General features: G+C 44.4%; 1 protein-coding gene across 4 annotated transcripts in view; it reads left to right on the plus strand.

The window, feature by feature from the left end:
• Positions 1–12,153, plus strand: part of fam13b (family with sequence similarity 13 member B) — a 61,781-nt gene that overhangs the window by 47,503 nt on the left and 2,125 nt on the right. The window contains exons 13-23 of one of the 4 annotated variants that reach the window (XM_061835325.1): positions 392–488; positions 2,130–2,201; positions 2,450–2,732; positions 3,549–3,690; positions 4,999–5,080; positions 5,466–5,606; positions 7,119–7,324; positions 7,400–7,480; positions 9,440–9,538; positions 10,808–11,163; positions 11,251–11,352. In XM_061835325.1, coding sequence (XP_061691309.1) covers positions 392–488; positions 2,130–2,201; positions 2,450–2,732; positions 3,549–3,690; positions 4,999–5,080; positions 5,466–5,606; positions 7,119–7,324; positions 7,400–7,480; positions 9,440–9,538; positions 10,808–11,163; positions 11,251–11,352 — 1,661 coding nt within the window. Of the gene's footprint in view, positions 1–391; positions 489–2,129; positions 2,202–2,449; positions 2,733–3,548; positions 3,691–4,998; positions 5,081–5,465; positions 5,607–7,118; positions 7,325–7,396; positions 7,481–9,439; positions 9,539–10,807; positions 11,164–11,250; positions 11,353–12,153 lie in introns of all 4 variants that reach the window. The other 3 variants (XM_061835324.1, XM_061835326.1, XM_061835327.1) reach the window with 3 other exon arrangements.

Genomic DNA, 12,153 nt, shown 5'->3' on the forward strand with positions numbered 1-12,153 from the left:
GCGCGATTAGCAGCAGCACGCAACAGAAGCGAGTGTTTACAGCCTACTGCTGCAGTCATGGGAGTGCGCAGGGGGATCAGTTTTGACACTGCGTCGTTATTTTGGTTTGTAAAGTGATCAAAACATTCTGATTCTGATTCAGTTAATGGGCAAACAATTCTCTGGCTGTAAATTGGAATTGGAAAACTTGAAATCTTTTGCATGGTCAGCTTCTACTTTATGAAAATATACATTTTATTTGTCCTGCACAGTTCTTTAATGTTCCATGTGAAAGTCACTTTTTGACGGAAAATAAATATTTAGACTAAACCACAAAGTGTAATAGGGAACATTTAATTTTTTTTTCCCCATCATATTCTCCATGCATATTTTCTCTTGTTCTCCCTTTTAGGACATTTCTTCATGCGACCAGAATGCCAACACCAGCCAAATGTCAAGCAGTGACCACACTCCCCACATCCAGCTCTTCCCAAACCACCAGTGGGACGGTGTGTGACCACACTAAACAGACACCCTCGTAGAGCGCCTAGTCTCGATCGACTATTTGCTTTTAATTCACGTCACAAAATGTCACCAAAACGCCCCGCTCAATCGATGGGTGCTCTTTCAGCTGAGGACGAGCTAACTTGTGGCCACCAGCAGGTAGCCTGACTGCAAACATCAGCTTGATGGAAGATTTCAGTGCAAGTCCGTCTGGCAAGCAGGAGACAGCAGTGTGATAAATGTCTGGATCGTTATTAGCTTATATACACAATTCAAACCAAATATAATTTTAATCACACGTGGACTATGCAGTTAGCTGTTAACTTTTTCAACTAACAATAGAAAATCTATATATGTAAAATAATAGCAAAGATAGGTTAATGTAATTGTCAACATGCAGCGTCGGCACTTCAGGGACGTAGATGTCATGTCATTGTCACACAATGGACCTTTCCGGCTGGCGATCTTAAGCTGCGCCCCACTTAGCTACATTTGCATGTCCCGCAAGCTTCCAAAATGGCGACCGAACTGAACAGTTTTGAAGTCGATTCTCTATTCCAGATAATATTGCGGTATGTTTTTTTCCCCAAATGCGTCAAACCTGTCCAAGAGAGTTCTACAGAGAGGTCTCGACTATTTCACGCAAGGATATGTACAAGGAATTAAGATTTTGGACGGAGCAGGACGCAATGTCAGAGTTAGAGCGAAACGTTGGCAATTGATGCAAAAAAAAAAAAAAAAAAAAAAGTTCACATTTAGTTGTACGTGCGGTCTTCCACAAGCTTTAATCCATCGTAGACACTTCTCCATCTGGGTTTCAGGCTTTGGAAAATGAATCAACCGGGCCCCTTGTGAGCTAGCAAGATATCTTTCATCAGAATTGCACGTTCCCCAAGCGCATCGAAGGACCATTTTCTTCGTAACATTAACTTTTCCAACCGCACACTACTGACAAATAGCATTGCTTTTGGGACAATACGGGGCGTGTCAAACCAGGGGTTAAAACAATGCGGCAAGCTGATTGGCTATTATTGTACGGGTGATTGACAGGTCGGAAAGGTCCATTGTAAGCTGTCATCTGTGTGACTAAATGAGTGATGTTTGTAGTTAATTAAGTTAATGTCACGGTGCATTAATAATTCTATTTTCTTAAAAAAAAATCTTACATTTATCCATGGTTTACCTACCAGCAATTGAGTACCACACCTAAAGAAATATTGATGGCGGGTGTCGCATGTTAGAAGGTGTGACGCATATTTTGAGAGACAAATACATGTTTTTTTTTTATTTTGTTACAAATTTAGAATTAGGTTGAAAAATGATCAAATTAAAAAATAAAACATTTAAAGATTCAGTCACAGTTGCAGAACCCCGGTCACAATTAGCAATTCGTGAGCACTTTTGATATCATCAGTATGCCGTGGGAAATTACCCAATTTCACTTGGTCTGAAAATCATTTGCTAAAACTGTCGTCGTTGATCTATCTATGCTAGTTTTATGTCGTGACAGGCAGCTCATTTGAATGCGCTTCCATGAGACTTCACTAATATTTGGAGTGGAGCAGGGTAATACGTTGCTGACCGATGGAGCTCACTGCAGTCTTCTCCTCCTTTTCCTCTCCTGCTCCTCCCCCCCATCCAAACAGCACCACCTCCCCCTCATGTCCACCTCCCTCCCATAGACTTCTCATGTATGCACCTGCAGAAGGAAGGCCAAGGTGAGTGGTTGTACATGTGAGACAGCACCTCTCCGGAAAATGACTTCACCCTTCCACCCCTTTTCTCTCCTATCATTCTGCTCTCTTATGGAAACTTTCTGCGGGAGAGTTGATGTTCTGGTTCCTGTTTCTTTGCTCTTCTTACAATGGCAGATTTTCACGTCTATATTCCCCCTAATACCGCAATCCCTCCCCAGTTGTCTTGACAGCAACGAATGAACGTGTAAGCCACTCATGTCCTCCTGCAGATCCGGTTCCAGCCTTCAAGTCTTGGCAGGAAGAGAGCGAGAGCGGCGAGGCTCAGCTGTCCCCGCTGGCGGGCCGGATGGTTCCCCTCCCACTGCTGCCCCTGGAGGAGGACGATGATGGGGACGATGGAAGCGGCGAGGGCGGGCGGGAGGACGCCTCGCCCTCGTCCTCCCGCTCGCACCCGCACCACCTGGCGCGACGCTTCCTGGACTTTGGCGTGCACGGCGCCCAGCGCTTCCTGCACCAGGACGCTGATGCCACCTCGCCCACCAAAGCACACAGGTGAAGTACATATACCGTAATTCGTAGTTTTAAGCCTCACCCAGTACATTTGTAAAGGAAATACCATTTGGTACATGCATACGCCGCAGCCGTGTAAAAGCCGCAAGTGCCCACATTGAAACACAAGATATTTACAAAGATGGTACACAGAGAGTTTAATGCTCGCGCCGTTGCGCTAACAGGGCCAGTTAAAAAAATAACATACTAGTAAAAATCACTTGAGACACGGCAGTAACATGCTAGCGCAACGCTAACAGGGCCGGACCGGTAAAAGTCCCTTCCTCGGCACATATATTCCACTGGTCTCACTCTTACCTTTTCCGCTCGAGTGCCCCCTTGTAGCCGTTAGAAAAAAATGAACACATTAGCCCCATCACCGCACGTGTGGAAGAAAAGCTGCGGCTTATAGGCCGGAAATTACGGTAACTCACTTTTGTCAGTGAACCTACCAGGAGCTCCAAAAGCTAGACCTTATCATTTGGACTGCCCCATGTTCTTTAAAGACTTTTTTTGTGGATGTAAATTTTTTACCTTGAAGAAAATAATATAAAATTCTCCAAGATTCTCTTTTGCATTATTATGGCATTTAACAAAAGTTCAACTGTAGTTCTCTGAATATTTCATCATCATTAATGCTTCCTGTCCGTTTTTTTTTTTTTTTCTCCCATCTTGGAAGACCCCAAGCTCTGAATTTAAAAAGGAAGTCTTCAAAAACAAAATACTCAAATAAATTGGACTAAATTTTAAACTTTGAAGAAATTATTTGTACATACTTCCCACCACCCTTCCTGGCTGACTTAACGCATTGTCCCTCAGGCCAAGGCGAGCGTCGTTCGGCTCCAAGGAGGCACTTCGAGGATCCGACTCAGTGACGCACCAACTCACCAGGAAACTTCAACACCTCAAAAAGAAGATCAAACAGTTTGAGGAGCAATTTGAGAAGGAGAAAAACTACAAGGTACAATAATCCCATCAGTGACAAGCAAAACATAACACATAGCATAATAAATATTGTGACTTATACTGGAAATTATTCAGCGCATTGCTCTTTTTCCATTTTTTTTTTATTTGAAAGACTTATGCTAAAATGGAATACCGTGAACCAATTATCCCTCGAATTTTTTATGTCTTAGCAAACACACTGAGCCCGTGAGCGCCCCCTTTGACCACTGTGAGCAACATCAGACGTGCGCACTGCGGTCATTCAGTGTCATCCATTGAAGTTACACGGCTCATTAAAAGGTTCAAATTACATTCCCATCAGAACATTTTTAAGAACAATTTTGTGTTTTTGCCAATTTACACTAAAAATGTCACCAAACACAAAAAAAATACATTACAATACAAATACATACCAAGCCAACTATTAACTATAAATTTGAAATGTCGCTTTTGTTTTGTTTTTTTTTTTTTAACCCACAATGATATCCCTGTCTGTTTTTCTTGGTGTAAAAACTAAATTATTGCTTGCAGATAATATTTCGCAATGCATGTTGAAAGGTGAATGATTCTCCCAAACTGTTTTAGGGTTAATGTTATGTTGCCTACTATATTTAAAATACATAATTAGCTTTTTGTGCACTGTATCATCTGCGCTTTCATCCTCAATCAGGCTGTGCCAAGGTGGGATTTTAACATTATACACCATCTCATCCTGTACTTTCTACTTTAGCTTCAGACCAGACCTTTCCCACTCAAAAAAGAGAAAATCTTGTCCAGTTTCACCACATTTTCTTCTATTATTCACAAATCCCCGTGTTTGTACTTATGAGTGTTCCCCTTTAAAATGGAGGGGGGGCGGTGTCAGGTAAACGAGGAAGTACTTTGTGGCCTGGTGTGGCTGAGCAGCAGCTCTTTGTCAGAGGCAGTTCAATTCAGGCAATAGTTCACTGCACTGGATCTGATTTCCTCTGCGCTGAGTGTGCGCAAATGCGCAGTTGCACAGCTTAGAGGGAACGCTGCCGTTAACCCACTGTCAATTTGACAATTCCCTCCCACTGTCAATTTGACAATTCCCTTCTGAAGCTTTTTTTTTCTCCTCTGGAATATAAAGTCCTGTTAAAAGGAAATTAGTAATTGGCGTCAAAGTATTGTTGAAGTGATACAAGGCAACTGATAGTGAGTTCTTTCGTCTATCAGAGTGGAGCCAAGTTTTTTTTGCTGTGCATTTCTTTTTTATCAAGTCATCTGTAAGCCCTGTCTGTGGTACATGTTTACAGTCCATGCTCTTCTTTATCTCCATTTTGTCATCACATCCTTTATGCAGCCTTCTCACGGCGACAAGGCATCCAACACCAAAGTCCTCAAGTGGATGACCGACCTCACCAAGATCCGCCGGCAGATTAAAGGTAGACATCTCACATTTATGTACGCGTGGCGAATCGTATGAGCTGTGAGTGTTTTGTGCCATAGCCAAAGACACATACACACTCACACACACACTCACAGATGTGCTAACACGCTGCATGAATGCAGAACTAAACCAGCGGCTCTCACACGTCCACCCTTCAGTGGGACGTCTGTGAAATTGCAAGCACGTAAAACTTGTGGCGTGGATGTCATCACACTTGACACGTGGCGGCCGACCTTGCGGTCTGCCTTAGCTCGGCGACCGCTAACCACCCTCCCGCCCCGCATTTGTCTTGTGAATAACCCGAGAACCCACTCTCCGCTTTCCTCCCTCTCTCGCCTCCCCCCCCCCACCCCCACACCCCGACTGGCCGACCGACCCAGGACGCCAGCACCACCTTTTTCCCAGGAGCACGCTGAGGCACCAGGCTGTGCTCCACTCACACAGGCCCCACCCCGCGCCGCCCGCCCCCTCGCCCCTCGCACATTGCACACTCGCCCCCCACTCGGGCACGTGTCACCTCAGTAAGTAGCAGCGCGCCAGTAAGTAGACTCATCCACTGTCAGGTGGCGCTGTGAGAGCATCCCGCTTCCTTCATGTGAACACGTGTGTGTGTGTGTGTGTGTGTGTGTTTGTGTGTCCGTGTATGTCTGTGTGTGTGTGACAGAGTCTGTGTGTAATGTTTTGTTGTGTGTGATATCAGCCGAGTTTGCTAGTGGGGTAGGTTTTCATTTATATTTTCGCAGAGATGTTTATGACGACAACGTTGATGTAACACAACAGAATCGCACAAACGTTTGTCAATATTTTCACATTTCAGTGATAAGACTACAAAATTTATGGTTTCCAGTGTGTGTGTGGTGTGTGTGTGTGTGTGTGTGTGTGTGTGTGTGTGTGTGTGTGTGTGTGTGTGTGTGTGTGGTGTGTGTGTGTGTGTGTGTGTGTGTGTGTGTGTGTGTGTGTGTGTGTGTGTGTGCGTGCGTGCGTGTGTGTGTGCGTGCGTGCGTGCGTGTGTGTGTGTATAAAAAGGATTCAGATTCAACACAAACTAAATTTATCATTCTTTTTTGATAAATTGAGTTTTTTCTGGAGAGGTGTCTAAAAGGCCTGATGTAGCCTATTTCAGTACTAATGGAAGCTGATAAGTCGTGGAAGAATATGAGATTTTCAGAAATGAAACTTTTAATAGTGCAATCAGTTTTACAACAAAAGTGTCATATTTAGGGGCAAAATCTGCTTGATCCTGTCTTTTAACAAAAACCTCTAAATCCTAATTTTCTGCCAAGCAGCAACATATTGTGGAAAAGGGTTAGGGTATAATAATGGTCCTGTTCTTCAAGAAATATACCCTGTACAATTTTAAAGTCACGCAAAATAAACCCAATAATCATAAAAAATGACATCCAATTGAGTTTGTCCATTGTGTATTGAAATGTTCATTATATCTGCGTGGTTTTGCTCATTAAACATCCATCCATCTTCCGAGCCACTTATCCTCACAAGGGTCGCAGGAGTGCTGGAGCCTATCCCAGCTGTTATCGGCTAGGAGGCCGGGTACCCCCGGAACTGGTTGCCGCAGGGCACATAGAGACAGTCGCACAAACCAGAACCAGAAACCAGAGTGCCTGGAGTAAACCCACGCAGGCACGGGGGAGAACATGCAAACTCCACACAGGCGCGGCCAGGATTCGAACCCCGGTCCTCGGAACTGTGAGGGCGGCACAGTGGTGCAGCTGGTTAGAGCGTTGCCTTCCGAGCATTTCGAACTAAGCTTTATCGTTTCGAAGTAGTTTTCAACCAGCGGTGATAACAAACTAAGGTTTCAAGCCATTACGATATCAAAATACTTTGTCATACCTGTATCAAATGCAGCTTATGTTGCCGGCTCACATGTTACTGTGTACGTTCAGTGTGTTTGTGAGACACTGTCGCGTGCTGCATGATTGTGTTGACGTGTTGCCATCGACTCGTTCTTCCATCTGCGGTCGTCAGCGCGACCTCAGCAGTCGTTCACCTCGGACTCGTTTTCCACGCAGATGCCAAACATCGCGCCGAGAGCGAGCTGGGCCCTCAGACTCGCCCTCGCAGCAACACGCTGCCCAAGAGCTTCGGCTCCACGCTGGAGCAGACGGCGTCCCGGCTGTCCGCCGCGCCGCAGCCCACCCGCGAGGAGACCCTGGAGCTGATCCAGCGCCGCGTGACCGGCAAGCGGCAAGAGGACGGCTGGCCCGACGACATCAAGGTGAGACGCGCGGGAGAGGTGGCCGTAACCATTTCTTGATATCGTGACGCCATTGTTTGGTGCTCTCGGCAGAAGATGACAAAAGAGCAGCTGTCGTGTGAGAAGACCGTACTCCAGAAGAACCTACTGCACTACGAGGGCCTGCACGGGCGACCGGTCAGTTGACACGCGCGGTTGTCGCTATGACAACGAGTCCTTTTGTGTCTTCTTGACATTTTAAGAGTAACACTGCACCGAAATACAAGCACACTGCAATAAATGAGAATACCATCAAAAACTTAAATTAGTTCGGTAGTTCATTACCATAGAGATGCACGACACACGATTGAAATATTAAATATGACTTTTGTTTTGTATAAGTTTGATGATCATAGGTTAGAGCAGACATAAACCGCGAATTCACCATTTCTAGGAACACAATTATTATGTAACAAACTGAAAAATTGTTAAAATTAGGCATGAATTAGTCCTCAAAGTATTTTCCCAAATGTTTAATAAAATCTATATTATGTATGCATGTTGAAAGAAATCATCTTTTCCACAATAATGTAATTTTTTGCAATGTACATGTGTTGTAAAACTACTAGAAAGTTGAATACAGCTTTACTGTACTTTTGCAGACCAGATATTTATTGAAATCGGAATATTACTGTTCATAACAGCAGTGGTTGTGCCCATTGTTCTCTCATCCCTATTAACTTGAGTTCGTGTTGGATAATATTTGTTTCCCATCAAGTGTAATTACCGTTTATAAATGTGATGAATTATTAGCGTGGTCAGTGTTTTCATATAGATGAATACAATAAACCCTTGTTTATTGCAGTTATGTTCCAGGAACCCTGAACACTAAATTATGTAACAAAGCAGCAAATTATTTCTTATATTACTATCGATAATTACAAGTTTGATGAGCATGACAATTGGTGATACTGCACTTTGGAGAACTGCAGTTATTTTGGCGTCCACTTGAGGTCGCCATTCACATACACAACACCAGTCAAGCCTGTTTAGTATGCCCTGCTTTTCGTGATATGGTGTAGGTGGGTGATTTCCTGGGTTAACCATTTCTGATATTCGTCATACTCGCGGTTCTGTAGTGTAGTCAGCAAGAAGCCATATGTGCACCAATAATTCATGGCAGTGATGTTTTGAACTTGTCATTGTACAAAATCAACCTACACATTCCTTTTGCATTTGTTCCCGTCGATATTGTCTTGTGTGCATTAGCAATTTCTATGGCTAAGGCTGGTATTAGTGAATTTCCATGCATTTTCTGTACCACTTATCCTCACTGGGGTCGTGGGTGCGCTCTGAACAGATCGCCAGCCAGTCTCAAGGGACATAACCATTCACATTCACACCTACGGGCAATTTAGTCTTCAATCAACCTACCACGCGTGTTTTTCGGATGTGGGAATAAATTGGAGTACCTGGAGAAAAACTCCACACAGATGGGGCCAGGATTTGAACCCCGGTCCTCAGGACTGTGAGGCACGTGTGCTTAGCAGTTGTCCTCCGTCCCACCTATTCGTAAATATATTTCATAAAATTCTAGTGTGGCTTGTCACTTTCCAGACGTCCCATATATTCTTGGACGAATCTGGTGATTTGCCAAATGTTTGAGTTGCATATACCGTAATTCCCGGCCTAGCGTTAGCGCCGCCGCGTTAGCATTAGCACCGCTGTGTTAGCGCTTTCTGTGTACCGAGGCTTATCACCAGGTGCGCTCTGTAGGCCGGCAATTACGGTACTCTACTCAGTAAGGTTTCTTTTTCTGCTAAGACAAAGAGCCTAAATGACCTCTGACTGATTGCTTCCACGTTTAACGCATACTTTAACTTACATAAAAATTAACTGTAGTATACAGTACTGTGCCATACTTACATTATCATTATTCATAATTACAATAGGTAATTTGCTCTAAAATTTTCGACTTCTCAAACTGCCAAGCCTATTCGCAGTACCCAAGAAGTTACGCATTTTGAAAATGGTTCGTCTTCTGAGCCCAAGTCAACGTGTTTTCTTTGCGTGATGTATCCCCAAACACGTCCTGTAAGCTAAGCTAGCTAGCACAACTGTAGCACATCCTCACTTGCCTCTGACGTCTCGTGCCAGGTAACTCGTGAGGAACGTCTGGTGGTGAAGCCTCTCTACGAACGCTACCGACTGATCAAACAGATGCTCACCCGAGTCGCCATCACACCCGCCATCACTGTGAGTATCCACCCATTGGCAAAATTAGCATTAGCATCATGAGCCTCATAACTATTCGTGTAATCAACATACCGTAATTTCCACCCTACAAAATGCGGCTTTTTTCACACGCTTTCAACCCTGAGGTTTATGCGGCAGTGTGACTATTTTGTGCATTTTTTTTGTAATGGCCGCAAGGGGACACTCGAGCGGAAAAAGTAATAGACCCGTGGAATATATGTGCCGAGGAAGTGAATTTTACCAGTCCGGCCTTGTTAGCGCTGCACGAGTGTGCTTCTGCCGAATCTCAGTGATTTTTACTGGTATTTTTTTTTTTTTTTTTTTTTTACCTGTTAGCGAGCCTTAAACTCTCTGTGTACCGTCTTTCTTCCTTGGCCACGCCCCTTGAAGGAATATGCCAAACAAATACTGCTGCACATAAGACTTACGTTTAATAAAATGAATATTTATTGACCGCCTTTTGCTTGCCATTTTATGAACAGTTAAACGAGAAGTAGAGTGGGCTGACTCAATTTTTGTCATTTTCAATGGGCATGATTGAAAGATTTATGGCTGCAATTAAATATACAGGAGTTATATAATAGTACTTTATTTGTTTCCGAATACCGTAATTTCCGGCCTACAAGCCGCGACTTTTTTCACACGCTTTCAACCCTTCGCTCTATGCGGTGTTGCGGCTAATTTGGGCATTTTTTTCTTACGGTCGCGAGGGGGCTCTCGAGCAGAAAAGGTAAGAATGAGACCGGTGGAATATATCTGCCGAGGAACTGACTTTTCCCGGCCCTGTTAGCGCTGTGCTAGCCTGTTGCTGCTGTGTTAGCCGCGATTCTCAGTGATATTTACCGGTAAGGTTTATTTTAACCGGCCCTGTTAGGGCTAGCATTAGCGCCGCGCTAGCGTTAACCTCTTTCTGTGCACCATCTTTCTTTGTAAATATCTTGTGTTTCAATGTGGGCACTAGCGGCTTTTACAGAGCTGCGGCGTATGTATCTACCAAATGGTATTTCCTTTATAAATGTACTCTCTGAGGGTGGTAACCAGGTCCGCTCTGTAGGATGGGAATTACGGTAATTAACAATACAGCCATCGTTGTTCTCGTAGCATTTTTAAGTCAATGTTAAAGTTTCAAAGGAAGGGTTTCAAGCTTTTGCTATAGCGATTTACACGAAGTAACTAACACTAAGGAGTTTTCAAGCCATAGTTGCCATTCTTAGCATCTTTAGCATGGACAGGATTAGCATTAGCAGCATTCTCACTTTGTCCCCCCAGGTGTCTCCGTCCAGTAAAAGGCGGACCCAAACCCTCCAGCCAATCATAGAGGGAGAAACGGCTCACTTCTGGGAAGACGTCAAAGAGGAAGAAGAGGAACGATCGGCAGGAGACGAAGAAGAAGACGAGCAGGAAGAGAAGAAGGACGAGGGTGACTACAACGAGGAGGACGAGGACGAGGAGGAGGAAGAGGAAGGAGAGAGCAGCGGTGGTGAGATGCAGAGTTCGGAGGTCATCATGGCCATGGAGACCAGCACCACTGCGGGAGGGGGCGACTCCATCAGGACCAAGATGGAGGAAGGCTCCGGGAAGATGGCGCTGGACCTTCGGCTGTCCAGCTCCAACGCCTCATCCATGTGAGGACGCCACACGCACTTGCGCCGCACATCATTCTAATGACTGTGACATCACTTGGTGTGTGTGTGTGTGTGTGTGTGTTTTAGGCCAGAGCTTTTGGAGCAGCTGTGGAAAGCCAGAGCAGAGAAGAAGAAACTGAGGAAGGCCATCAGAGAATTTGAGGAAGAGTTCTATCAACGGAATGGGAGGTGGGTACGCCAGACGTTTATTTAGTGGGCCGCCTTGCATCCATGCATATGTGTACAGTTTCCTTCCTATTCTTCCCACATCCCTACGAACTCTTATTTATTTATTTTTTATAGTAAACTTGAGTCGATAAACAAAGCACGTCTTCTACTGACGAGTGTAGCGCGCAGAAATGTTCCTGACGATTGTGGAGCGCAGAATGTTCCAGCTGCACCTTTGTGATATCTTATCCGCCTCACGCTGCTTCGCACGCAATATGCCTTTCTTTGTTTCGTCATATCACATCTTTATGTGCATGTAATTCAGCAACTGCAATGTAGAAAATAAGTATTTGAACTCCCTGCTATATTGAAAGTTCTCCCACTTAGAAATCGCGGAGGGGTCTGAAGTTTTCATCGTAGGTGCATGTCCACTGTGAGAGAGAGAGAATCTAAAAAGAAAAATCTAGAAATCACAATGTATGATTTATGTATGATACAGCTGCAAATAAGTATTTGAACACCTGAGAAAACCAATGTTAATATTTGGTACAGTAGTCTTTGTTTGCAATTACAGAGGGCAAATGTTTCCTGTAGTTTTTCACCAGGGTTTGCACACACTGCAGGAGGGATTTTGGGTCACTTCTCCGCACAGATCTTCTCTTGATCAGACAGGTTTCTGGTCTGTCGCTGAGAAACACAGAGTTTCAGCTTTTTCCAAAGATTTTCTATTGGGTTTAGGTCTGGAGATTGACGAGAACCTTGATATGCTTCTTACGGAGCCACGCCTTAATTTTCCTGGCTATGTGCTTCGGGTCATTGTCA

Source organism: Syngnathoides biaculeatus, chromosome 11, assembly GCF_019802595.1.
Source record: "Syngnathoides biaculeatus isolate LvHL_M chromosome 11, ASM1980259v1, whole genome shotgun sequence".
Taxonomy (NCBI): Eukaryota; Metazoa; Chordata; class Actinopteri; order Syngnathiformes; family Syngnathidae; genus Syngnathoides; species Syngnathoides biaculeatus.